General features: G+C 35.8%; 7 protein-coding genes and 1 long non-coding RNA gene across 14 annotated transcripts; 7 read left to right on the forward strand and 1 right to left on the reverse strand.

Annotated features, from left to right (window-relative positions):
- The first annotated feature begins 1,910 nt into the window (after nucleotides 1–1,910).
- On the forward strand, nucleotides 1,911–3,766 carry LOC110225729. The gene is made up of 3 exons (XR_002329944.1): nucleotides 1,911–2,236; nucleotides 2,684–2,773; nucleotides 3,525–3,766. It is a non-coding gene; the product is annotated as an uncharacterized LOC110225729 (long non-coding RNA).
- A 369-nt stretch (nucleotides 3,767–4,135) lies between these two features.
- Nucleotides 4,136–5,581, forward strand: LOC9302495 (agmatine coumaroyltransferase). The gene is given in 2 exon segments (XM_021015694.1): nucleotides 4,136–5,100; nucleotides 5,102–5,581. Coding segments are annotated over 2 exon segments (1,056 nt in total). The 5' UTR covers nucleotides 4,136–4,296; the 3' UTR covers nucleotides 5,354–5,581.
- Nucleotides 5,582–6,285: 704 nt separating this feature from the next.
- LOC9300795 (40S ribosomal protein S19-3) lies at nucleotides 6,286–7,607 on the forward strand. Its single transcript, XM_021015904.1, has 4 exons — nucleotides 6,286–6,458; nucleotides 6,745–6,835; nucleotides 6,939–7,122; nucleotides 7,321–7,607. The coding sequence occupies exons 1-4, from the start codon at nucleotides 6,375–6,377 to the stop codon at nucleotides 7,391–7,393; spliced, it is 432 nt and encodes a 143-aa protein (XP_020871563.1). The 5' UTR covers nucleotides 6,286–6,374; the 3' UTR covers nucleotides 7,394–7,607.
- Nucleotides 7,608–9,009: 1,402 nt separating this feature from the next.
- LOC9300796 lies at nucleotides 9,010–10,629 on the forward strand. The gene is given in 7 exon segments (XM_021015925.1): nucleotides 9,010–9,342; nucleotides 9,344–9,601; nucleotides 9,779–9,909; nucleotides 9,912–9,975; nucleotides 9,977–10,036; nucleotides 10,038–10,185; nucleotides 10,349–10,629. Coding segments are annotated over 7 exon segments (996 nt in total). The 5' UTR covers nucleotides 9,010–9,196; the 3' UTR covers nucleotides 10,538–10,629.
- A 2,461-nt stretch (nucleotides 10,630–13,090) lies between these two features.
- LOC9300798 lies at nucleotides 13,091–17,930 on the forward strand. Of its 3 annotated transcripts, none has more exons than XM_021027790.1 (11): nucleotides 13,091–13,569; nucleotides 13,825–14,591; nucleotides 14,723–15,112; nucleotides 15,216–15,368; nucleotides 15,473–15,664; nucleotides 15,767–15,919; nucleotides 16,022–16,308; nucleotides 16,397–16,616; nucleotides 16,697–17,023; nucleotides 17,185–17,468; nucleotides 17,565–17,930. In XM_021027790.1, the coding sequence occupies exons 1-11, from the start codon at nucleotides 13,326–13,328 to the stop codon at nucleotides 17,785–17,787; spliced, it is 3,240 nt and encodes a 1,079-aa protein (XP_020883449.1). In that variant the 5' UTR covers nucleotides 13,091–13,325; the 3' UTR covers nucleotides 17,788–17,930. The 3 variants fall into 3 exon arrangements, with proteins under 3 accessions (XP_020883449.1, XP_020883445.1, XP_020883454.1); XM_021027786.1 differs by having other exon boundaries at nucleotides 13,092–13,569; nucleotides 16,013–16,308; XM_021027795.1 differs by having other exon boundaries at nucleotides 13,092–13,569; nucleotides 16,013–16,308; nucleotides 16,397–16,490.
- A 142-nt stretch (nucleotides 17,931–18,072) lies between these two features.
- LOC9300799 (polyamine-modulated factor 1-binding protein 1) lies at nucleotides 18,073–20,681 on the forward strand. 4 transcript variants are annotated; one of them, XR_002332533.1, is made up of 9 exons: nucleotides 18,073–18,279; nucleotides 18,432–18,559; nucleotides 18,657–18,716; nucleotides 18,803–18,905; nucleotides 18,986–19,583; nucleotides 19,669–19,789; nucleotides 19,891–20,058; nucleotides 20,145–20,272; nucleotides 20,426–20,681. XR_002332533.1 is itself a non-coding variant. In XM_021027802.1 (8 exons), exons 1-8 carry the CDS (start codon nucleotides 18,228–18,230, stop codon nucleotides 20,202–20,204), a joined length of 1,290 nt encoding a protein of 429 aa, XP_020883461.1. In that variant the 5' UTR covers nucleotides 18,073–18,227; the 3' UTR covers nucleotides 20,205–20,407. The 4 variants fall into 4 exon arrangements, 3 of the variants coding, with proteins under 3 accessions (XP_020883461.1, XP_020883469.1, XP_020883477.1); XM_021027802.1 differs by lacking the exon at nucleotides 20,426–20,681 and having other exon boundaries at nucleotides 20,145–20,407; XM_021027810.1 differs by lacking the exon at nucleotides 20,426–20,681 and having other exon boundaries at nucleotides 18,657–18,710; nucleotides 20,145–20,407.
- An 832-nt stretch (nucleotides 20,682–21,513) lies between these two features.
- Nucleotides 21,514–23,865, forward strand: LOC9300800 (SNAP25 homologous protein SNAP33). The gene is made up of 5 exons (XM_002864678.2): nucleotides 21,514–21,719; nucleotides 22,104–22,659; nucleotides 22,820–22,913; nucleotides 23,004–23,134; nucleotides 23,425–23,865. Exons 2-5 carry the CDS (start codon nucleotides 22,180–22,182, stop codon nucleotides 23,620–23,622), a joined length of 903 nt encoding a protein of 300 aa, XP_002864724.1. The 5' UTR covers nucleotides 21,514–21,719; nucleotides 22,104–22,179; the 3' UTR covers nucleotides 23,623–23,865.
- On the reverse strand, nucleotides 23,774–25,241 carry LOC9300801 (LYR motif-containing protein 4). 2 transcript variants are annotated; one of them, XM_021015551.1, is made up of 3 exons: nucleotides 25,128–25,241; nucleotides 24,300–24,601; nucleotides 23,774–24,060 (listed from the first exon to the last, which is right to left on the reverse strand). In XM_021015551.1, exon 2 carries the CDS (start codon nucleotides 24,563–24,565, stop codon nucleotides 24,302–24,304), a length of 264 nt encoding a protein of 87 aa, XP_020871210.1. In that variant the 5' UTR covers nucleotides 24,566–24,601; nucleotides 25,128–25,241; the 3' UTR covers nucleotides 23,774–24,060; nucleotides 24,300–24,301. The 2 variants fall into 2 exon arrangements, with proteins under 2 accessions (XP_020871210.1, XP_020871211.1); XM_021015552.1 differs by lacking the exon at nucleotides 23,774–24,060 and having other exon boundaries at nucleotides 24,095–24,601.
- Between the last annotated feature and the right edge of the window lie 11 nt (nucleotides 25,242–25,252).

A 25,252-nucleotide genomic window follows, 5' to 3' on the forward strand; every position in this document is an offset into this window, starting at 1 on the left:
CTTCTTTGAGATTGGAATTCAATATTTTTGGGTTATGTGTATCATGGTTCTTTGATACAAGACATCACCAGTTTCTTTGTAATAGTGAGCTTGTGTTTGCCCCTGTGTATATGCTACAACAACCTTTTAAAATTTTCACTTCTTTGATCAAATAACTTGAGTTGCCAAAAGAAATATTATGTCTTCTTCTAAAACACTGATGTTTAAATTTTACAAAGTTTCACTAATTTAAAAATTTTGGAGTCAATTAATAAAAATTAACATTTTTTTAATAAAATTCGGATTTCTTCTCTTTTAATCTGTACTAGATCCTGACCCGCACGAATGTGCGGGAGAAATTTTTTTAATGAATGTCTTTACATAAAATTTGTATTTATATATTATTTTGTTGGTTAGTGAATTATATAATAGTATAGATACCCTAAACTTAGCATAATAATTGTAGAATTATGTTTTGTGTTTTAAAAATAGTTTGGTGCATAAGTTTGTGTTTTCTATTTGATTAGTTTTAAATTTAGAATTGAAAGTTGAGAGTCAGATTTAAGTAATTTGATATGTGTTTTTTTAAAATATATAAATTGGTGCATAACAAATAATTTGAACAGTTAGAGAAGTTATGTGTCTAAAAGTTATTATACAAATGTTAAAAATTGAAAGAATGTAATATTTTAAAATTTATAAATTAAATATTTGGTAATGCAACATAATTGTTTATAAATTACTATTCAGTAATTCTCAAACATTTTTACCGAAATATAATTTACTGGCACAATAATCAAACCGAGATATTTTTTTGTGGGCGGAATATAATGTTAATGTTGACCCAATTATAAAGCCTCCTTCACCCATTTAATATTCGTTTAAATAAATTGATATTTAGTATATTAATGAATTTTAATTTATTTATGAGAAATTGTTAAAAATGCCCATTTTTCAATACCCCTTTTTAAAAATGCCCCCTTTGAGAGTCCATTTTTAAGTTTGCCCTCTTTTAATTTTTAATGACCATTTTACCCTTATTTGAAACAAAATTATGTCCACAAAATACAAAATATTTTTTGGCGGGAAAAGTGATCCCGCAATTTTCTCGCCAAAACACTTGTAAAAACCTTTTAAAAACCTTGTAAAATTTTCCCGTAAAAATTTTTCCCGCCAAAAAAATTTTTTTGCGGGAAAAGTGATTCCGCAATTTTTTTTGCGAAATTTTTTTGGCGGGAAAATTTTTGGCGGGAAAAATTTACAAGGTATTTTAAAGGTTTTTTACAAGGTATTTACAAGTATTTTGTAAGGTTTTACAATGTACTTTTAAGGTTTTATAAGGTATTTATAACTTGTAAAACCTTATAAAAAACTTGTAAAACCTTATAACTTGTAAAAACCTTATAAAATAGCTTGTAAAATCTTATAATATCTTATAAATACCTTGTAAATACGTTGTAAAACCTTTTAAAATACATTGTAAAACCTTATAAATACCTTGTAAAAAACCTTTAAAATACCTTGTAAATTTTTGGCGGGAAAAATTTTCCCGCCAAAAATTTAACGCCAAAAAAATTGCGGAATCACTTTTCCCGTAAAAAAAATTTTTTGGCGGGAAAAAATTTTACGGGAAAATTTTACAAGGTATTTTAAAGGTTTTACAAATTTTTACAAGTGTTTTGGCGGGAAAAATTGGGGGATCACTTTTCCCGCCAAAAAATATTTTGTATTTTGTGGACCTAATTTTGTTATATTTTCCTTATATATTTATGATATTTTTTATTAAAAGAAGGGTAATTTAGTCATTTTGTACATAAAAAGGGTATTTTTAAAAATAGACATCCAAAGGAAGTATTTTTGAAAAGGGGTATTAAAAAAGGGGCATTTTTGTGAGTCTCCCTTTATTTATTTGGACAGATTTATTTTATATTTTAGAACAATCGTTATTGTCCTTGTTGCTTCTTACTGCCTAACACGTGTCTGAGTGAAGACATCTCTTCTTCTTCCTTAACGTATCATCGACTGGACTTTTAATGGGCTGCTTAATTTTGTAAACCCATTATGTACTCTTGTTGATGTATGTTGTCTTATATCAATAAAATTCAGAGAAAAAAAAAAGAATAATCGTTGTCTCATCTTTAAAAAAAAAAAAAACCCACCGAACAAACGTAAGAACTTGGCTCGATCGAAGAATCAATTGCGACAGCTATTTCGTCTCCGTTTATACTGTGTTGCAAATCGTGAATTCTTTAAAGAGGTAAAGTTGCTATTGAATCAGATCTATAGTTTTACTGCCTCAATTCCCAATCTGTGAATTTTTATGTTTGAATAGAGATCCTTGTCCAAGGATTGTCAAGAAACCAGATCTTCTACGGGTAACTATTGTCAATTGAATATCCAAATTTTTGTTTTCACTGAATTAAATCAACTAACACGAATTTGATTTCGTGTAGTTTTTCTCGTTAGCTACAGAAGCAAGATGAACATTAAAATTCCAGTTTACTGAGCTTTTTTTTTTTAAACCCATCAATTTTTTACAGTATATTTATGTTAGCTGAAAAGATTTCTACTTAATTTAGCTTCTATATATATTTCAAATATAATGATGTTAATGGAAGAAAGGGATAAACAAAGAAAGAAAAACTGATACGATTATTAGAAAACAATAGCTATTACCAAAAATTTAAACATGGAATGTATTCAGGTCAAGTATAAATTGCGAGTAACCTAAAAATGTGGAGGAGGCTATATCACGTTTTGTCATTGGAGCTATTCAAAAATCTATTGGTTGAAGGTTAGTGTCTTAGTGAGATCATAATTTATACACTTTGTTTATTAGATTTGCATATTTACCTACTATTATTGAGTCTACTTGTGGTTACTTAATATAGAAAACTTTTTTTTTTCTCTAGTATGTTAAAATGAAAGTACTAAATAAGAGATGCAAAGTATTAAAAATTCTGCCATTGTTTGATATGCATTAATCACCTTTACACGAATGAACGATTTTCACTTGGATTCTGCATCTTGTCTTGAAAGGTTTGATGTTAGCAAGATTGGTGATATAAGATTTCATCCATTGTTAGAATTGAGAAACGAAGTAGCAATATTGAAGTAGCAAGATTGGTCTTTTGCAATCATTTTTAAAAAAGAAGTAGCAAAAGGTTAGGGGTCGTTTGAAAGCTTAATGAGTATGTAAAATGGTATTAGACATTCTATATTTATAGGGAAAGGAGGTCGGCTAGGGTTAAACCTATTAGATCAAAAGAATATATTTGCAAATCCATTTTTTAAATAAAGTTTTAAGGTATATACTTGATTTGAGAGGTATAGAATATATAGTTATTGTTATATTTGGAAAAATATATTAACTGAATTCGAATAAGATTGAAAACAACCTTCAAATTTGGATATTTTTGAAACGAATTATTGTTACCATTACTATCTATCCTTATTTCGTATTCGAAATTAAAGGGATACGTTTGTTTTGGTAATATCTTTAAATTCGTAAATGTCATTTTTGGTTTCCAATTAATTTTGTTCAGATTGCCAAAATCTCAACCGACCGGATCAAGCAAAGGATCGAGCCCATGATCCGCGTGTCGACCCGCCAAAGAACCCCATGATCCGCGTGTTTATTCGGTTCAGTAGCCCAAGATCCGTGGGTTACTTCCTTTCAAATTATTGTTTTACCCTTTTATGTGTTTTTTTTTTACTCTTAGAATGCAAAATTCTTAATGGTATTCTTTGTAATTTTTTACCCTTTATAAGGTTATTTATTATCTAATGCTTCCCAATTAATAGTATAGATTGAAAATATCTCCTTATGATGCCATAATATGTTCTTTTTTTTTTTGTTAGATTCGGTGTATGTGTGTAATTAATCCCATCCTTCCGACTGTGTTTTTCAAGTCTTTCTTATTTCGACTAAGTCTCGTGGTTTATTTTACGGATTTGTGCATTGGAAAATATTTACTGATAAATTCCAACTTTCGAGTACGTATTTGTATACATATTGCATGCAATTTTTTTCGGATCTCAAGTGATAACTAAAAATCAAGAATATTCAAGAAATCATGAAATTTAAAAGTACTTATGGTAATTTCTGAAGAAACTGAGGAAATTATGGAATAAAAAGAAAAAAAACAAAACAAAACTATATATATGGACATTTTCAAAATTACTCAAATTAGTTTGTTTCATACCTGATTTGTACTTGTATATGTTGGAATATTTCTACTTTGTATTTATGGATAGGGGCCATCGCAGTTGGCCCTATAGTTAAGCAGCCTCTAGAGGGACCAAAATAATTAACACATGCTAATTACGTGCCTTGGCTTCCAACCAAACGTTGTTGATAGGGATGCGGATTTCTCACGTATCTCTGGCAGAGGGCTTCGTCCAGAGCTAGAGCTACCGATTTATGCCGAATTGGGGGCTGTTGTATCCCTGCAAGTCACTTTGTTCCCGAAACAAGGCTTCTGCATTGGAACCACAATCCACCATGTCGTCGTGGACGGCAAAACTGCTGAAAAATTTAACAAAGCATGGGCTCATGCTTGTAAACATGGGACCGTACCGAAAATTTTACCAACGGTTTTAGATCGTTCTGTCGTCAATGTTCCAGCCGGACTTGAACAAAAGATGCTCGGACTTCTGCCGTATCTCACGGAGGACAAAGAGAACGCAAGAACCCTAAAGCTACCTCCAGTAAAAGAGATTTTCGCTGAAGACAACGTCCTCCGAACCACCATCGAGATGACTCCTGAAAACATTGAGAAACTCAAGGAGCGAGCCAAGAAAGAGTCAACACGCACTGAGCTTCACTTGTCAACGTTCGTAGTCTCGTTCGCCCATGTGTGGACATGCATGGTGAAGGCCCGTAGAGGCGACCCGGAGCGACCGGTTCGTTTCATGTATGCTGCTGATTTTAGAGACCGGTTAGACCCACCAGTCCCTGTGACATACTTCGGGACGTGTGTCTTAGCCATTGATTTCTATAAATACAAAGCTAAGACGTTTTTGGGAGAAGATGGATTTGTCAACACCGTCGAAATTCTCAGTGATTCGGTCAAACGTTTGTCTTCACAAGGGGTAGAGTCAACTTGGAAGGTGTATGAGGGAAGGAACAAAGACGATGAAATGGGGTACACAGTTGTTGGTCGTAAACGGGTCCAACCAGATAGGGATGTACGAAACGGATTTCGGGTGGGGAAGACCCGTTCACACTGAGACATTGTCTATCTACAAGAACGATGAGTTCTCTATGTCCAAGAGGAGAGATGGGATCGGTGGCGTCGAGATTGGCGTCTCTTTGAAGAAACTTGAGATGGATGTTTTCTTGTCTTTATTTTACAAATGGATTGGAAACTGAAAATTAAACGGTCTTAATCGATTCCAGCTTTCGATTATTTGTATTTTTATGTTTTCATTTCTAGTTTCAATAATTGCCCTATACGACGCAGATTTGTATTGATTATGGCTTTTGTATTGTTTTTGAATAATTTGTACTGGGTTACCATACGTGCGTAATTATTGCGTACAATGGTATGCAGTCAATTTTGTTATTCTTTGGACGTAATGCGATATTTATGTAAGTAGAATAATGAAAAGTGTATATAGATAAATAATAAATGTTAAATTTAAGATTTAAGGAAATACTCTAAAATACTACTAAAATTTAAAACTTTTATTCTTTTCAAATTCATAAAAATGGATACAACCGAAAAGATAAAAAAAAATATATATATAATTGTAGGTAAACGATATATTTCTCCTTCAGAAATTTCACATAGCACCAAATCACACATATTTATAGTTTCGTTCCATTTCTATACAGATATAAAGTTCCGAATCTATTTCTCTCTAATTTGAAAAATCGAAATTTCTTTCGACATAAAATTTCCGTCACATGATGAACATGGTGATATTTCAGTCAATCAGAAAATTAAAGCTGTGATACGTCTCAATAGGTGATGAACATGGACCCCAATATTTTGTCACATGCTTAGTGGCAAATTTATTTATTTATAGAATTATTGAAGAATATTACTACTAAATATTTATTTTATAATATAATGTTTATAAAATTTTATGTAAAATGATATTTTTCAAAAAAAACAAATTTTTATTTTCTCGGTAACGTGGGACCACAATATTTTAAAGGGTTTTTAGCTGAGCGATAAAGAATTAAAGATGGTAAAGATAACGGGCCGAATATATGTCATAGGCCCATAGCCTAAAACAATAAGGGTAGTCATGTAAAATCCCCTCACACACACCCCTCAAAAACCCTAATTTCGTTTTAACATAATTCCTCTCAATCCCCGTCTCCAAGTATCGCCGACGCCGCAGCACCAAAGGAGGAGAAGAAGGATCAAAGGCGCGACACAACAATGGCGACTGGTAAAACAGTGAAGGATGTCTCTCCACACGAGTTCGTCAAGGCTTACGCTGCCCATCTCAAGCGCTCCGGCAAGGTAACGAATCGTGATTCTTAACATCGTTTGCCCATAATCTAGTCTTTTTGATTGATGTTTGGGATTACGATTAGCTCATGAGAGTGAAATGATCGCAGCTTGATTTGAAACTTGAGTTGGCCTTAAAAGTCTAGAGCATTTGAATCGTAACTACAAATATCAATAGGGTCTGAATTTTTGGTTAGTGTCATTTCAGTGAAAACCCTAGATAGGTATTGGATGCTTGGCTTGGTTTTTGGCACTATATGTTTCTGCTTTTGGTTTCAGTGTTGTTCTTTTCATGTAGATTGAGCTGCCTCTGTGGACAGACATCGTCAAGACTGGTAAACTTAAGGAGCTTGCTCCATATGACCCTGACTGGTACTACATCAGAGCCGGTATGTATAACAACATCCGGTCAAGTCTTCTACCTATTGGATTTAGGCATTGCCTTTTAATGTTTGTATCTGATTTTCTGAGACAACCTTTTCTACTCTTAAGCTTCCATGGCTAGGAAAGTTTACCTGAGGGGTGGTCTTGGAGTTGGTGCCTTCCGTAGGATCTATGGAGGAAGCAAGAGGAACGGAAGCCGTCCTCCTCATTTCTGCAAGAGCAGCGGTGGTGTTGCTCGTCACATTCTTCAGCAACTCCAGACCATGAACATTGTCGACCTCGACACCAAGGGGTAAGTTTATTGTCTCTGGTATAGATTTCTCCGTGGACACTTGGATTCGATATCTTAAATAAGATCTAAGATTGTATTCACTAAATGAATTGTATTTATGGTTTTATGAATGTGCTACTACTTAATCTATTAATACACATATTTCTGCAATCGGTTATGTCCTTGCTAGCTAACGATTACATATTCTGATCCTTCCAGGGGAAGGAAGATCACATCAAGTGGTCAGAGAGATCTTGACCAAGTTGCTGGAAGGATCGCAGCTGCCGTCTAAATCAAATCATAACGTCAGATGGTCAAGTCTAAGTTTCCGGTTTATGTTGGAGATTTAGTTATGGAATGTTTTGCATTTGAAAACCAATAGTAGAATTCCCTCTCATTTTTTGTTTTCATGAATTCCCTCTTTTTTGCCTATCTTTGACCCGTTTCCTACTCATTTCATGAAATTAGTTCTAAAATATATAATTATGGCTTCTTTTTTATTTGTATTCAATATTTGCAAAATGGTTTTGTTTGCTTTAATCGGTAGAGTAAGAATACATGCAATTTGGAGTTGAAAGCAATGACTTAGACCTCAGGCTTGTAAGTTGTAACTCTATGCAATGACATAGAGTTAAAGCTAAGACATTTCGGAAACGTGAAAGAATCAGAGATTACCAACAAGTAATTGTGTGCGTTTGAAACTTTAAAAAAGTTTTGTAAACGGAGGTGAGCATTAAAAATACGAATTACATTTACTCTTTATTAGTATTTTGTAATAACAAAAACAAAATTTTGAGAATCCATACAGTTACTAATCTATACTAGTATTTTTGCAACACTTTGGTGACGGGTGGGTAAAAATGCTTTTGGGTATATCGGATATCCGACCCGTTTTTAAAATTCCTTCACAAAAAATTTGTTGGGTCGGGTTATATTTAACCCAATTCATACACCGGATATTCCATATTTAATAATTCAGATATTTAGAAGATTTGATTAAGATTTATAATTATGATACTCCTATCATCTTTGTTTGATTTGTTTTTAACTGTTTTGAATCATCATATAATACATAAAGTAAAAAAAAAAATCAATTTTTTTTTCTGCATATACTGTGATTCGAAATTTTAAAAACGGACATATATTATCCAATAGACGAAAATGTGTGTTCAACGTTCTACATCGATTAAAATATTTAGACAATGATTCAGAATCATATCATAAATAAGAACATTAATAAAATAAATGAGTTTTTTGGCCGGACGGGTTTGGCGGGACGGGTTTTTGAATCAACAATAATAAAAAGATTAAAATATCATTAATCCGCCGCTTCAATACGGATTTAATCTTTATTTTTTTAATATCACAAATATTAGACATATAAATCAGTCTTATTTAGAAAAGATTGTATAAAACCAAAAATTATCCCGTAGTATAATGTTACTTAATAACAATATTTATAAAATTTTAAAATATCATTAACATGCCACTTTAATACATATTAAATCTTTAGTTTATTAAAATATAAATGTCTTAGAGAATGAGATGATTTGTAAACTTTTATATATAATAAATAATCATTAAATTTTAAAATAAAAACAAATCACAAGACGGGTTAAGAAATTACGGAACGGGTTATATTTCTGAAATGATTTATATGGCGGACGAATTTGAATCAATATTTATATACCGCTTTAATACGGGTTAAATCCTCAGTTTATTAATAATTATCTTGTGGATTCGTGGTATACCGTTACTTAATAACAATTGTAAACTATAATATAAATAAATATGTTATAAGGAGATACAATTTACAAAATATTTGTATACTAACTTTAAAATTAAATTATCTCGCGGTGTACCGCGGGTTAAAATTTAGTGTATCTTACAATTTGAGGGACATTTCAAATTCAAGAAAGCATATACTCCACTAATTTAGGGTGTCTCCCGTTAGTTTCTAAAACTCGTTGCCTCTTTTGCTTCCAGTTCAAAAGCTCACACAATCCCTAACTCTAACCTATTATTTAAAATTTCTTTGCCAGCTTCACATTTAGGATTTTACTTGCAGCTGACGAACGCTTGATTTCTTTTTAGAATGGCGGCCACAGCAACTGCTAAATCATTGGCGTTGCTGGATACAGAGAACCGCGAGGTTCTCAAAAGTTGGGATGCCATCTTTACTCATGGCAACACTGATCCAGTCGCTCCTCTTGAGCCACTGGCCTTCAACGGCTTTGGACTGTCACGTCTCGGCCAAAGACCACCATCAACCAAAAACAGAAGAAGACGAATCAGCAAAGGGGGATTTCGCTGGTGCAAAAACGTCTGTTTGGTGGGACATTGAGAACTGCGAGGTTCCAAAGGGTTGTGACCCCCATGGTGTTGTTCAGAGCATTAGATCGGTGCTGTTGAAAAGGAACTACTGTGGTCCGCTCACTATTTATGCCTATGGTGACACAACTCTCTCTTCCACCGGCGTATCTCTCAATCACGTCCCTGCCGGTTAATCTCTTTGATTCTTTCTTTGATTAGCGGTTTAAGTATATGAACAATTTGGATTGTTTTCTTTGTTAAAAAAAAACAAACTTTTGGATTGTTTAGTTACGGATTATATAATGGTTAGGGACTTAAATTTATATGGTAATCTTGGCGTTAATGAGATCAGTCTTTATTGTGTGGTCTCTAATGGCTCATTCTCTATGTTCTTGATAAATGATGATGGTGAGAATTTAACAGGAGTAAAAGACGGGAGTGACAAGAAGCTCCTTGTAGACATCGTGTTGTGGGCAATGGAAAACCAAGCTCCTGCTAAATCTCTGGTGATAAAGACTTCTCTTATCTTCTTCACAAACTAGGTATGAAGAGGTATAACATTCATCGCTTCTGCAAAAACCGTATGGTTATGGACAAGCATTGTTAATGGGGATCGTCCTAATAGATTCTGGCTCTGAGGTTTTAAGACATTTGGGTCCTAAACAAGCTCAAGGGACCAAGAGGTGCCGGAGTTTCTGTGAATTATGCAATGTTTTTTGCTCAAACCATGATTTAACCGCTCACCTCTCTGGTAAAAGGCACAGAACTAACGTAAGCTATACCTTTTATTTTTTAATGTATGCTTTTTGTCCTCTCCTTGAGCCTAATCTTGATTCTTGAGTTCACTTCTACCGAGATTAGATGTGAGGCACATGTGCTTTATGTTGAGAATAGTTTTGACAATTGTTGTTGTACATTTTCTCAACTTGTGTAGGTTATGCTAGCAGCCCGTGGACGCCCTCTTGTCAGTAATTCAATCGAACAAAAGTTTGCATGGTGCCGAGATTGCCGTATCAGTTTCCGCAGGTATGAAACGGACATCTTAGAGAAAAGCCACCAAGAAAAACTTGAAGATCAAAACGAGCATTCCAAAAAGCGCATCTGCAGGAGTACTACCCCCTAAACGTCTCCTATAAGTTTTAGAGGGAAGATAATGCGATTAGAGTTTGTTAATTGCCAAACTTGTCCTTTGAGTCTCATCTTAGTTACCTTGTTGGTTGAAATAACTTTTGTTTTTTTTGGGAAGGTTCTATAATTTATTTTGCGAGAAATTATGATATAACTATTGGTTCTAAGTCTCATCTTTGTTTTTGGATAAAAGCTGAAACATGAGCCAAGTAGATAATCTTGGTTTTTTTTTTTTCACTTGTTGAAAAGTTTTAGAGTTGCTGTTCTTGAGTTTTCAGAATCTGATGTGTAAAATCGACCTAATTTCGATTGACATCAGACAGTATATACTATATATAAACCTTGTTTTTGTAGAGGTAACAATTATACATTCTGGAATTGATTCAACAATTTCTTTGACCAAAATATGATTATTTTTTAAAATTGTATATAAGGCCTTTTAGCTTCTTCTTCATTTTTTTTCCCGAAAAACTTTATCATTAAGGCATGCGTGTATCTAGCTAGCTATTTATAGGGTAATTATCAATTTTACTTTGCTAATTACCGATGGAGATACAAACTCAAAAACGGCTATTATATCTAAACTAAATCTCCCCTTCTTCTTTTCCTAGAATACATAAAAGTTACGACTATTTTTATGTTTTTATCTAATTTCCTGCAAAACAAGAAATGAAATTAAGGTTGATATTAGCTTCACTTCCACGAGCATTTTCAAGGGCTAAAACGCAGAGGGACATGAACGGCGTCGCATACAATAATTCCGTTCAACAGACACTGTCTTTCAACGGCTTTGGGCTCAAGTATCTAACTACGACAGCTACAACCGAGGCGGAATTCGCAACGGCTAAAACGTCAGTGTGGTGGGACTTTGACAACTGCAATGTACCTAAAGGTTGTGACGGCCATGCAATTGCTCAGAACATTAAATCGGCTTTGTTGAAAAGGAACTACTGTGGTCCCCTCACTATTTATGCTTATGGTGACACCAATCAGATCCCTTCCTCTGTACAACAGGCTCTCTCCCCCACCGCCTTATCGCTCATTCACGTCCCTCCTGGTCAAAACCCCTAATCTCTCTCTTTATACTGCAATCGTCTGATTTTGATTGTTTGGTCTATAACCTAGAGTCTCTAAATGGATTTTTTGTGGTGTTAAGGCATAGTGTGGTTTAGGATAAATTTTTAGTTTTTAATCTTTAAAAATGGTAGTTAGGTTGTCTCATGTTGTGATTTAACAGGAGTTAAAGACGGTAGCGACAAAAAGATCCTTGTAGACATGTTATTGTGGGCAATGGAAAACCAAGCTCCAGCTAATATAATGCTCATATCCGGTGATAGAGACTTTGCTTATGTTCTTCACCAACTAGGGATGAAGAAGTACAACATTCTTTTGGCACAACCTGAGAACGCATCTCCCATTTTAATTGCGGCTGCAAAGACAGTATGGTTATGGACAAACATAGTTGCCTCTAAGGTTCCAAATGAACAAGCTCAGCCCAGCGAAAAGAACCAAAGATACTGCGAGAAATGCAATGTTACTTGCACAAGCATGATTGATTTTAACTCTCACCTCTCTAGTAAAAAGCACAAGAAAAAGGTAAAACTATATCCGCTCTCTTGTCGTTTGGTGTGTGCTTGTTTGTTCTCTCTTTTTGAGCGTGCACAATCTAGAGTTCAGTTTAGGAGATCATTTTCACTCGTAAGTAGCTCATGATGTGAAGATGAACGTGATTATATATATGTTGCAATTTGCAGATAATGTTTTACTTGAATGTTGATAATAGCTAGTTTTGATAGTCGGTGCATGTGCTCTTTAGCTGAAACCTTGATTTCTGTTGACAGTGCGCTAATGTCATAATTGGTGTAACCAAACCCAAAGCGAAACCAAAAGCATTGTGCTGTAAGCTTTGCCAGGTCCATTGCCCGAACGAAGCAATGTATGCAAGTCATATCTCAGGGCGGAAACACAAAAACAAACTAAAAAGTCAAGCTGCGGAATCCCGCTAATCTGTTTCTTTAATTAGATTTAGAGTAATAGAGATATTATGGCTTGTAAATTTTTTCCAAATTGAGTTTTGATAAGGAAGAATTTGAGCCAAATTTGATTTATATTGATTTTGGCAGAAGTTATATTTCGTTATTTTTTTTTAAAGTGTAGTTTCTGGAATTGAAATTCTAAACACTACGTATATAAACTATTCTTTTTTTTTTTTGTTTTTTCTGAGAAAACACTTGATCATTTTACTTATTAAGAGCATAAAAACGGCTTATGCGTGCATCCAATTCTTTTCTTTAGCTTGCATAATGCATCCAATTATTTGGACTTTCTTATTTTAAAAAGAGCCTTACTTAGTAATTATGACTGTTATTTTCGCTAATTACCGATGAATGAGATACAGCCTCCAAAGTTACAACGGCTATTAAAGCATTAACTTATTATTATTATCTCAATGTCTGATTGGCGCCTTTCGAAATGGCTGACGTGGCTTAAATAATAAATATCCAAAAAGTAGAATACTTGTATTTAACTTGATCGTACTACAGAAACAAAAAAAAACAAAATAAAAAAAGCAGACTTTGCGAAAAGCGAAAGGTTTCTTCGTCAACATGGAAAGAACTTAGTGGAAACTTCTTACTAACTCAGATTGTGAGGAGATTAGCTTTACTTACCTTAGCAAGCTCTGATCTTCCACGACGGTAGAGAAAGAGAGACAAAAAGAGTGAGTTTTGGTTCACTTTTGCTTCAGAATCAAGTGTGTTTTCTTCTCTCTAGAATCTCCGGCGATGTCTACGGCGGAGGCGGATTACGTGAAGGCCAAAACATCGGTTTGGTGGGATATAGAGAATTGCGAGGTACCCAGAGGTTGGGATGCGCACGTGATTGCCCAGAATGTGAGTTCGGCTTTGTTGAAGATGAATTATTGTGGACCTGTCTCAATTTCGGCTTATGGCGATACCAATCTCATCCCTCTCCATCATCAACAAGCGCTTTCTTCTACTGGTGTTGCGCTTAATCACATTCCTGCAGGTTTCTTTCTCACAATTTTGATTCACCCATGCTTAGACGCTTTTGTGTTTTTTTTTTCTTTCTGGAATTGGGATTGATTTTGTGTTATTAGCTATAATTTGATCCTGGATCTGTAATTTTAGGGTTTTTCTTTCTGCATGTTGAATTTGGTTACTCCAATTTGATTTTGGAGTCTGATCAAATCTCAGTCCTTTAAGTAGTTTTGTTATAGTGGAATATATGATTGAGTTTGTGCTGTTTTGGTGGTTGGAACAGGAGTGAAAGATGCGAGCGATAAGAAGATTTTGGTGGATATGTTATTGTGGGCGATAGACAACCCTGCCCCAGCGAATTTCTTGCTTATCTCTGGTGACAGAGACTTTTCTAACGCTCTCCACCAGCTTCGAATGAGGAGGTATAACATTCTTTTGGCTCAACCTCCACGGGCCTCTGTGCCGCTTGTTGCTGCTGCTAAAGATGTATGGCTCTGGACAACCCTAGCCTCCGGAGGTCCTCCTCTTACAAGTTCTGAATCCTCTCTACTCTTTTGCAATGGGCGTATTCATGTCTCTAATAAAGAAGTGCTGAAACATCCGGTTTCTGAACAAGCTCAGCCCAGCCAACCACCTGGTTCTACTTCTAAAGCTGGTGATACTATGGATCACAAAACCAGAGGATTGCCTCAGGAGACGATCAAAAATATGCCTCAGAATGGCAGAGGAGCCACCGGTGAATCCTCTCTACTCGTCAACAATGGACATGGTCATGTCCCTAATTATGAAGTGTCGAAGTATCCAGTTTCTGAACCAGCTAAGTCCAGCAAACCAACTGATTCAACTTCCGACTCTGGAGATACTAAGGATCACAAAACCAGAGAAAACCACTTTCCAAGAGGATCACCTCAAGAGACGAGAAAAAATATGTTTCAGAATGGCAGAGGAGCCACTGGTGAACCTAATACTACTTGCAGAATATGCAATGTTGTATGTGATAGCTTTGAAAAATTCACCGCTCACCTCTCAGATATAAGGCATATATCTCAGGTAAACTAAAGGTTTATCTAGTATTCTCTGATGGGTTAATATCTTACCTGTTGGTGTATCTTTACTTGAAGATGAGTTTGTCTTGAAGCTAGAAGGAAACGAAAAATAATTGTTTTGACTTATTTGTGCAGGCTGCCTTTGTAGGAAGTCGCAGAGTTCCGGCCAGCGTTTCAGCCAAACCCATACAGGAAGCAGTTCTTGTCGAACCTTTGTTGTGCAAAGTTTGCCAGATAAGCTTTACCAACAAAGATGCATATAAAAGTCACACCTATGGAAAAAGACACCGAAAGAACTTGGAACTGCAATCAGGTAAGTCCAAAAACATTTTGGTGGGACCAGCTGAGCCGTCCAAGGAGGTTCTAGAGAAACATAAGAAGAATAAGAAGGTGTTGATTGAAGGTAGAGCTAAGACAAACGCTGATTTCGCTTGTCGTTTGTGCAATGTGGTGTGCCAGAGTCAGATTGTCTTTGATTCTCATCTGCGGGGTCAGAAGCATGCTAACATGCTGAGTCAATCAGAGGCAAGTTTCTAACTCTTGGCTATTCGAGAACTTGTGAATTTATAGGCATAGAAAATTTTACAGCATGGTAACACATAAGCCTGATATGAAAGTGTTGGATCAGGCACCCTTTGATTCTAATAAGCTTCAAGAGAAATGTGTCGGAGAAAAGGATCAACCAGGAGAAACATTTGCAGAGCCTCAGTTGCAGTCTCAAAAGGCTCACGAGAATACCAAGTGCTTTGAGAAGCATGTTTCCATGGCGAATGAATCAGAGGCAAGTTTTTAACTTTTGCTTTTTCGAGAATATGGGATTTTTATTAACATTGATATGCTGGCTGTTTGGTAAAACAAATGCCTGATATAATAGCTTTGGATCAGGTACTAGTTGATTCTAAAAAGCTTCAAGAGCAAGCTGTTGAAGAAAAGGATCAACCAAGTGAAATATCTGCACAGCCTAAAGTAATCGCTAAACATGTATGTCGTTTGTGCAATGTGGTGTGCCATAGTCCAATTGTCTTTGATTCTCATTTAAGGGGTCAGAAGCACGCTGCCAAGCTGAATGAATCAAAGGCAAGTCTCTTGCTTTTGGGTACTCGAGAACTTAGTATTTTACTAACATAGAAAAAATTACAGCTTGGTTAAACATCTACTTTATAATACTGTTTGGATCAGGCACTTATTGATTCTAAGAAGCTTCAAGAGAAAGGTGTCGGAGAAAAGGATCAACCAAGAGAAACAGTTGTAGAGCCTCAGTTCCAGCCTCAAAACGCTCAAGAGAATAACATTTGTTATGGAAAGCATGTTGTCATGGTGAATCAATCAGAGGTAATTTGTGATTTAATTAACAGTTTTCAGTTCAGTATATGAGGCTTAACTGTGATAAAATATAGAAATACTGAAATAGTGAAGGTTATATAGTTGGATCAGGAACTCATTTATGCTAGGGAGCTTGAAGAGAAAGATGTCCGAGAAGCTCAACCAAAAGAAACAATTGCAGAACCTCAGTCGCAGTCTCAAAACACTCAAGAGCATACCAAATTCTTTGAGAAGCAAAACGAAGAGTTGAGAAAGATTTGTGGCACATCAGAAAGCAGTGTAAAAGAACTTTTTCCAAGTACCAAACACCGTGTCGAGACTGTTAACAAACAGATTCCAAATGGAGAATTTTTGTTTGGTGACATAATTTCTGATTTTGAAGTAGACAGAGGAGCAAGGTAAAATTTTCCCAACTTGTATTTGTCTGCTTAGTATGTCACAAATCAGCAATCCTTATTTAAAAATATTCTCCAACTTTTGACACAGAGAATTTTCTGGTGCCATTGTCAAGCCTGTGAAACTCTCCAAAGGAGCAACTGTGCATTCAATGGAGGTGAAAAATAAGAAAAAGGAGGTGACGGTACGCCAAGCAATACCAGCTGCATCTAAACTTTGTCATCTTTGCGTAGTGATTTGTGATAGCCGGGGTTTGTCAACAGTTGTTTGTGATAGCAAAGCTCATTGGCCGAATCAAAAGCATACTACCGTAGTGACAGCTTACTTCATGTTCTACCTCTTTATTCTTGATCAATATCAAACCCTTCTGACTTCTTATTTTTAATGTAGGCCGCCTTTGGAGCCGGCGATGTTGCTCAGTCCAGTGTTTCAACCAAACCTATGAAGGAACCAGAGGGTTTGCAGCCTGTGTGGTGCCAAATCTGCCAGATCAGCTGCAACAGCAAGGTTGTATATGCAAGTCACACCTATGGGAAAAAACATCGACAGAACATGGAATTACAATCAGCGAAAAACGAAAATATGGCTAAGGGACCTGCCAAGCTTTCTAAAGATTATGGAGAGAAAACGAAGAAAGTACCATGCAAAAACGAAACAACCTTTGATTCTCAACTGAAGAGTCAGAACCATTCGGCCATGATCAAGGAGCCTGCAGAGGTAAATTTTACTATTTTGGTTTTCTTTCATGAACTTGGGAATCTACTTTTATTTATTAATATTACAAATCTTATTAAAAATATACCCACGTTTCCTTAGGTTTGATTCCTATGGAAAGTGATGGAGTATATATTATTACCTTAACTAAAATATCGATGTAGGAGGCATTTGTTAATTCAAGGAGAACTCCACAAGAATTCAACCAAGAAAAACCGAGAGAAGCATTGGAGCAGTTCATTGTTGACTCGAGGACAACCCGAGAAGAAACCGACCAAGAAAAAGAAATAACAGAGGAGCACACACTTGTAAAGATGGATGATGTTGGGTTTCGAGGGGCACTAGAAGATAAAGTGGAATTGAAGGAGAGACAAGCCGTATCTGAGAATTTGGTGCACCGTGTCTTCACTGAACAGAATCGAGAGTCTAGAATCCCCAATGAACCAAGGTAAGAGCAAACATTCATGGGAGTGTATAATATGGTCTCTCTCTCTCTCTTGAATCTTGATCAGTATCTGTATCTAACTGTTTACTTGGGTTACAGAGGATATTTGGATGTGATTCCTGAGAGAGTAGAACTGCCACCAAATGTGAATGTGGCCAAGAATTTGGAAGATGAGCCGGAGCATAAACCCGAACCAAAAGCACAGGAACCCAAAAACAAGTCTGCAGGACGCAAGGATCATCCTGGAGAGGCTGCCAAAAGGGAAGAGAACAAGGGACAAGCTGATAACTTTTGGACTCGCCTTTGGGGGAAAAAGGTTTAAAATATTGTTAATTCTGAGGCTGGAATATGATATATTGATATGTTGGAAACTATAACAACTTGGTAAGTGAACTTTAGCATGTTAATTCATGTTTATGTTGTCAACAATGGATGTTCTTTTAAATAGCAGACATATGTTTTATTTTGGATTGGCTATTACTTATATCTGACTGATGTTTCTTAATTATATAAACTTACCTCTTAAAAATGATTGAAGAACAATCAAATGTAGGCATTGTATAGTTTCTCTCAATAAATTGGGAAATAACGACAGGTTTTTCCAACAGAGTTTTCGGCTTAGTCTTGTAATGTATCATCAAAAATTGCATTATTTGCTTTAAGAAAACAGCTCACCTGGGCCACCCTAATTTCTTATCCGACCCGACCCATCCGGATCTTCTCTTGTTTAAATTAAAGCAGTAGAAAAAGGAAAATTTGGAAATGCTTTTGTTCAAGTTTTGTCGTCGGAATATTACTCTTCACGGCGAACAAGGTAAAGCTTTCCTTATTAGATTTGAGAAAGGACAGAATTTTTTTGTGTCTTTATCAGTTACTCGTAAAGGGACAATTTTTTTTTTTTATAGTCTGTGGTCGCTTATGGCTCGTAATCTTGGTCCATTGTCAGCTCTTCTGTGTAAACTATAGGTATAATGTCGAGCAACTGGGGAAGTAACTCGAGGAGTAACAGCTCAGGAAGTAGTTCTAGAAGCGATGTTGAGAACTCGTTTGATGATGATGAGGAGCTTTTGCAGATTGGGACAAGATGTATGGAGGTGAATCTTTTTTTTTTTTTTTTAATCATGTCTCAGAGATTGATAAAGTTCATATATTTTTTGGCTTTGTGATCTCATGTTTTCATTGTAATTGCAGCTACGGAGAGAAAAGGAGATGCTGAGAGAATCTCAGTCACAGAGTGTTGAACTCGTCAGAGTATTGTTCTTCTTGTGTGTTTTAGACTAGTATATATAGTGTGAATTCATTGTTCTGAATTTGTTGTCATTTTTCTTTTACAATAGAGGTTGGAACTGAATGCGAATTCGTTGTCAGAGTCTCGTTTAGAAGATAAGAGAAGAATTCAGTTGTTGGAGAAGGAATTGTTGAATTGCTACCAAGAGATTGGTAATGGAGATTTCTGATGAAACTCAAGTCTTGGCCTGTGTTTATATATGAGCTAAAAAAACACTTTCTTTGTCTTTCAGATTATTTGCGGGATCAAGTAAATTTCAGAGGCCAAGAAATGAACGACCTGAGTGAACATGTGCTTGATCTTGAAGTCAAAGTAAATGAATCAGGGAGATTGGAAGAAGAAGTTAACTATTTGAGGGAGGAGTTGTGTACGTCGAAATCTGAGCAGCTATTGTTGTTGCAAGAACTGGAGAGCGCCGAAACTGAGCTGCAGTTGTCTTTGTTTTCTGTTGAGAAGCTGGAGGAGTCTATCTCATCCTTAACATTGGAGTCTCAGTGCGAGATAGAAAGCATGAAACTCGATATAGCAGCGTTGGAGCAGGCGCTCTTTGATGCGCACAAGTTTCAAGGAGAAAGCATCCAAGAAAACGATAAGTTAAGAGAAGTAGTCAAGGAGCTACAGTTGAAGTCTCAAGAGGCAGAAGAGAATGCTGAGTGCTTAGAGAAGCAAAACAAAAAGCTGATGGAGAGATGTGTAGCCTCTGAAAGGAATATCAAAGAATTATGTCAAAGCTTTAAAGAACGGTTGGAAAGTGAAGGTGAAGCAGCTGTAAATGCAGAGTGTTTCTACACTGAATTAAACCATATGCTTCCTTTACCTGACGAAACCCGGTAGGTTCCAGCTTCACACCTATATAAATACATTCAATGAAGCTATTCTCATTGTTTTTACTTCTGCTGATTTCTTGTCTCACAGGGAATGTTTCCATGAGATCATCAAGAAATTAGAGGTTTCACGAGATGTGAAACTGAGAGACAAAATGGAAGATATGGCAAGACAGATACTTCAATACAAAGATCTTGTAAAGCAGCTCAAGGTATTATTTACCAAACAAAACTGTCGAATCAAATATTTGGTACCTTTCCGCAGCATCACACATGTTCTAACTAGTTTAACCATTATTTTGTTATGCTTAAGGATGAGTTGAAAGAAGAGAAACTAAAGGCCAAAGAAGAAGCAGAGGACTTAACACAAGAGATGGCTGAATTAAGATATAAAATGACATGTTTATTGGAGGAAGAATGCAAGCGGCGTGCATGCATCGAACAAGCATCATTACAGAGAATAGCCAATCTAGAGGCACAGGTACTTACTTACTTACTTGTTTCTATATTCCAGTTTTTTCGTTTGAGCCATCAGAGAACCTAACAAATATCCATTTTCTTATCAAGATCAAGAGAGAGAAGAACAAGAAGTCCTCAACTTGCTTAGTTCCTCTTTCTGCCGTGTAAAACAACTAAGGTTCAAGTTAAACTTGGAATCACAGTTAATGCCTCAGAGAAGCCTTAAGCTATATAAGGTTTGAATATTTATACATTTAAAGTGTACATAATAATCCAATTTGATTGTAAACTGGAATATGGATTTCATCTCCGTGATTATGTTTATATATAGAAATTGAGTTTTTCAAGAGTGAAACTGCTTCTTCATGTGACTTCTATGTGTTATTCAGAGATCTGGAGAAATTGAGATGAATCCTACTCTAGATAAATGTTGAAAGCTGTGGAACTGAAAGCCAATAAAAAAGCTTCTTACTGTTTGACTCTATTTGATGGGCCTGTGATGAGCCGAGTTTATTTGATGGCCCATTTTCTCTCTTTTTAATTTCTTGTAAAAATAAAAATATCTTGAAGAGTTTTTGTATCATCAAGTATGTGCAACGTCTTGTAATATTGTTGATGATGCAAAGTGATGATTGAATGGGTCAATGAAAAGAACCTGTTGTCTTTATTCTTAATCAAGACACTAAGTAGATTTTTTTTTTGTCTAACCTAACCTAATCCAACTTGACTTTAAAAAAAAAAAACCTAATCCAACTTGTTCTTCACCAAAATATTGAAATGAGGAAAAATATACTTATATGCAATTTTATCTGAAATGTTGAAAGGGCATATCATATCTACTAGGACATTTTAAGATTATGTAGTCGTTATAGATTGTAACCGGTAATAAATAAAAATTAATGAGATTAATTAGGCATGATCATTTTTTTTTTTTTTTTTTTTTTTGTAAACCAAATTAGGCATGATCATATGCATACATATTGACATATTGTCAAACAATTTTCTATGTTCAAGTAGTTTTCTTTTTGGGATACAATATGTTCTCTTTGACAAATTCAACAAAGAACGTTCTTTTTGGATGACAAAGTTGACAACTTACCCACAAAACGTCGAAAAGGAAATTGGGAGTGGAATGGTTGGTTTCATGCAATTTATAAACTAAACCATCGGTACAACAAAACAGCAGAAACCGAGTAAAATAAGTTATTTCCTTCGTGTTTATTTTATGATAATATTATTAAAAAAATCTCAAATATTTGATTTTGGTTAGAAAGTTTTTTTAGTGGCAAATTAAATGTTATAATTTCCTTTTCACAATGAAGTTGCGCTAGCTAAAGAAAAAAATAGATATGACCGTTTTAGATTTGAATTAAATAATTTAGTTTATTTATTAATTGACCCCACGTTCCTTGCTACAATTTGTTTTTTGTTTTTTTTTTTATATAACCTTGATAAATCTTCGTCAACATAGACCCAAAGACTCAAATTCTTGGGTCGTTCTCGTTCCGAGTCGTCTCCGCGTTAAATCCTTGCCCTTTTTGATCCCTTCTCCTTCGCATTGATTTGTTCCTCCTTTTTTCTTACAATTCTATTCATTAAGAACCCAATCTTCTTCTTCTTCTTCTTCTTCTTCTTCTTCTTCTTCTTCTTCATCGTCTTCCCGACTCCACTTCGCGCATCCAGGTAACCACAATCTCCTCTCTATCTTTTCCTGCCAAAAATTCTCAATTTCCTTCTGGTAGATCTTGGGCTTTCGATTCCTCTTCTGCTTTCCCCAGACGGTTGTTTGTTCGCAAAGAGAATTCTCGAGCGAATTTTGTGTGGGGATCTCATAGTCTTGGCTTCTTTGATGCACTTACTTTTGTTTCTTTCTTTAATCACTTCATATGCTCAATTATGCCCAAATTAATTTCTATTTTTTGGTCTTGTTGCTTTACTCCTTTAACTATGTCTTGGATTTGATGACCTTTTCGTATCGTAACACCGTTTTAATCTTACTTTATTCTCTTAGCTTAGACGTTAGAATCAAAAGCATCAATCCTGATTACTATGTTTTGGTTTCTCCAGGAAGGTTTATTAGTTACCAATCCAAGTGTTCTCTTTGTCTGAATCAACAAGCTCTGTGATATTTTTCTGAGAGAAAATGTTTGGTTTAAGGAAATCACCGGCTAATCTTCCCAAGCATAACTCTGTCGATCTCAAGTCTTCCAAGCCAAATCCTTTCGATTCAGACGACGAATTGGACAACAAACATACCCTTAACCCCTCTAAGAGGACTACCTCTGAACCATCTTTGGCTGATATGACAAACCCTTTTCATGGTGAGAGAGTTGAGAAAGGATTTAGTAGTTCATCGAAACAGTCATTGATTTCGACCTCGAAATACCAGTACAAGAACAATTTCCGTGATTCTGGAGGTATCGAAAACCAGTCGGTTCAGGAGCTTGAAGGTTATGCTGTCTACAAGGCTGAAGAGACGACGAAATCTGTACACGGTTGTTTGAAGGTAGCAGAAGATATTAGGTCAGATGCTACCAGAACTTTGGTCATGTTACACGAGCAGGGCGAGCAAATCACAAGGACGCACCATAAAGCTGTTGAAATCGATCAGGATCTCAGTCGAGTGAGTTTTTCTTCCTTATTGTTCTTGATTTTAATGAAAACATTCAATCTTTTTCTGAGGATATTAGTTGGCTGGTTGTTGTTGTGAGATAAGAAAGCCGAGGGATGTGAGGTTTATTGATTGAGATGCTGAATTATTTGGCTTTTTTTTTTGTTTTCAGGGTGAGAAGCTTCTTGGAAGCCTTGGAGGCATGTTTTCAAAGACTTGGAAACCAAAGAAGACTCGTCCTATAAATGGCCCTGTCATAACCAGAGGTTTGTTTCTTGGTCATTGATATCTCAATTCTTCTCTCAGCTATTTTACTTTGACCTAATTGCTGATTTCCATTCTGTGTTTCGGCTTAGATCACTCACCAACGAGAAGAGTTAACCACTTAGAGAAAAGGGAAAAACTGGGACTGAACTCAGCACCCAAAGGACAATCAAGAACCCGAGAACCGCTCCCCGAATCAGCTGATGCCTATCAGAGAGTGGAGGTTAGGACTTCTCTTCCCTCCCTTCTATTTTTCCTTTCCTAGGAACATTACTCTACTCCCGTATCTGAGATGACTGATCCATGAACTCTCTCTATTTGGGGTCATGTAATGCTAATTACTTGAGACATTGATGAACATATATATCTGAGTGAAACTTGTGTTTTGGACGATCCATGAACTCTCTCTATTTGGGGTCATGTAATGCTAATTACTTGAGACATTGATGAACATATATATCTGAGTGAAACTTGTGTTTTGGACGCCACTAAACTTATACTCGTTTATTACAGATGGAAAAGGCTAAGCAAGACGACGGGCTTTCAGACTTGAGTGATATACTGGGGGAGCTAAAGAACATGGCTGTTGACATGGGAAGCGAAATCGAGAAGCAGAATAAAGGACTTGACCATCTTCATGATGATGTTGACGAACTCAACTTCAGAGTGCAACAATCAAACCAACGTGGACGCCGTTTGCTTGGAAAGTAGATGAACAGAGAGTTATATGTTCATTACACTCATTCCTCTCGTTTGATTCTCTATGAAGTTCTTCTTTAAAACTGAAAAGGTTTTAATCATGCTATATACATTTCTGTCTGTGTTTGTATTTGATCTTTTGACAAAAAACCAAAAAACTTAATTGTGCAAACAGAAGCAATTTTGCTATTGTTTTATCTTGTATCATACAGATTTCTCCAGAAATTCTGACAATAGATAAATACTGTATTTGAATCCCAGATTTATAACCTAACATAAGAATACAGAAACTCCAGACAAGTTGGAACATTTGTTATCCAACAAGTGCATAATCGTGTGAGATTATTACGAAGAAAAAAAGAAGCCATGAACTCTTCATTTCCTTTAGTCTATCTCTGCTCTAATCCAAGTAATTTCTCTCACAGTGTCCACTTCTTCACTTGATAATGTCTGAAATCATATAACACGAAGACTAGATGAGAAGTGCACAAATCAATCTTTCATTGTTGGGAAGAACTATGAATAGAAGAATCAATAATCCCATACAAACACCAGTTGTTCACCAATCATATTCTCAAGCCTAATCTCCGGCAAATCAGAACTCAAAAAACCAATCAATAGAAAGTAGTTTCAACATGACCAATAATAATAGCCAATAGCTTTGGAGGATATTGAAATGACAAACATACATCTACTGAAGCTTGACTTCCATGATGTTCTTGGTCTTGGGAGGATATGCCAAGTAGACCTTGAGCACTCTCTCAGCGACGACAAGCTGTGCTTTAGCTTCGGCATAAGCCTCATTCACCTTCGATGGGTCAGTGAGATTCTTGTTCATGCGGAAGCCATCCAAGGTCCTTCGCTTAGTGTACTCCCTAATGTTGTAATCAGGGTATTGACGTCCGGCTCGAAGCAGGGCACGACAGAGGCTGAGAACTTCACTTCTAGATACCATTGCAAAATTGGAAACTAACCCTTTATTATACAAAGCCTGCAATCAATATAAGAATACATTAACGGGAATGAAAGAAACTGATTAGCAATGCCAAAAAGGAAGAGAAGGAGTCAAGATAAGGGATAGAGATACACACTTTGATATTTAACAAGAAGATATTTATAAAGCAAAAGAACCTTCTTTTTTTTTTTTCTAAAACAGTGAGGAGATTCAGTAACAATGCCAGAAAATTCATATGCAGGGATTTGATTTGAGTAGTGTATATAAGGTATGAGAACCAGTTGCTGTAACAATTTAGAAACATAAGCTCTAGAGTTGATGAAAATCTGCAAAAGAACCAATACTAAGTAATCGCAAACGCTTTAGACAATCAAGAAGAAACTCAAAAGGCCATAAAAGCACTTAGGAATCCTAAACTTGACCTAAAATGGATGAAATTGCAGCCACAACCCAAAAGAGACTAATACAACTGAATCGCAAGAGGATCCGACCAAAATTCAACAAAATTAATACTAATAAGCATAGAATTTGACGATAACGAGCTCCAAATCCATAAACATACCGATTTGATATCGCCGGAGGGTATAAAATTAATGTCCCGAGCTCGCCGTTGAAGTTCTCCGTTGGAAGGTTTTGATAGCAAGCAGGTCGTTGGGGTATAAAATAAACTTTTAGGTTTACCCAAAA

Source organism: Arabidopsis lyrata, assembly GCF_000004255.2.
Source record: "Arabidopsis lyrata subsp. lyrata unplaced genomic scaffold ARALYscaffold_8, whole genome shotgun sequence".
NCBI classification, from domain to species: domain Eukaryota; kingdom Viridiplantae; phylum Streptophyta; class Magnoliopsida; order Brassicales; family Brassicaceae; genus Arabidopsis; species Arabidopsis lyrata.

What these genes read in the sequence shown, in the direction of transcription:
- LOC9300795 (XM_021015904.1), top strand. Translation starts at nt 6,375, where the DNA reads ATGGCGACTGGTAAAACAGTGAAGGATGTCTCTCCACACGAGTTCGTC. An exon ending in ATCTCAAGCGCTCCGGCAAG is followed by an intron (nt 6,459 to 6,744) that starts GTAACGAATCGT and finishes CTTTTCATGTAG; the next exon opens with ATTGAGCTGCCTCTGTGGAC. An exon ending in CTGGTACTACATCAGAGCCG is followed by an intron (nt 6,836 to 6,938) that starts GTATGTATAACA and finishes TCTACTCTTAAG; the next exon opens with CTTCCATGGCTAGGAAAGTT.
- LOC9300798 (XM_021027786.1), top strand. Translation starts at nt 13,326, where the DNA reads ATGTCTACGGCGGAGGCGGATTACGTGAAGGCCAAAACATCGGTTTGG. An exon ending in CCATGGCGAATGAATCAGAG is followed by an intron (nt 15,369 to 15,472) that starts GCAAGTTTTTAA and finishes GCTTTGGATCAG; the next exon opens with GTACTAGTTGATTCTAAAAA. An exon ending in TCATGGTGAATCAATCAGAG is followed by an intron (nt 15,920 to 16,012) that starts GTAATTTGTGAT and finishes AAGGTTATATAG; the next exon opens with TTGGATCAGGAACTCATTTA.
- LOC9300799 (XM_021027802.1), top strand. Translation starts at nt 18,228, where the DNA reads ATGCTTTTGTTCAAGTTTTGTCGTCGGAATATTACTCTTCACGGCGAA. An exon ending in ATCTTGTAAAGCAGCTCAAG is followed by an intron (nt 19,790 to 19,890) that starts GTATTATTTACC and finishes GTTATGCTTAAG; the next exon opens with GATGAGTTGAAAGAAGAGAA. An exon ending in TAGCCAATCTAGAGGCACAG is followed by an intron (nt 20,059 to 20,144) that starts GTACTTACTTAC and finishes TTTCTTATCAAG; the next exon opens with ATCAAGAGAGAGAAGAACAA.
- LOC9300800 (XM_002864678.2), top strand. Translation starts at nt 22,180, where the DNA reads ATGTTTGGTTTAAGGAAATCACCGGCTAATCTTCCCAAGCATAACTCT. An exon ending in TCGATCAGGATCTCAGTCGA is followed by an intron (nt 22,660 to 22,819) that starts GTGAGTTTTTCT and finishes TTTTGTTTTCAG; the next exon opens with GGTGAGAAGCTTCTTGGAAG. An exon ending in TGGCCCTGTCATAACCAGAG is followed by an intron (nt 22,914 to 23,003) that starts GTTTGTTTCTTG and finishes GTTTCGGCTTAG; the next exon opens with ATCACTCACCAACGAGAAGA.
- LOC9300801 (XM_021015551.1), bottom strand. Translation starts at nt 24,565, where the DNA reads ATGGTATCTAGAAGTGAAGTTCTCAGCCTCTGTCGTGCCCTGCTTCGA.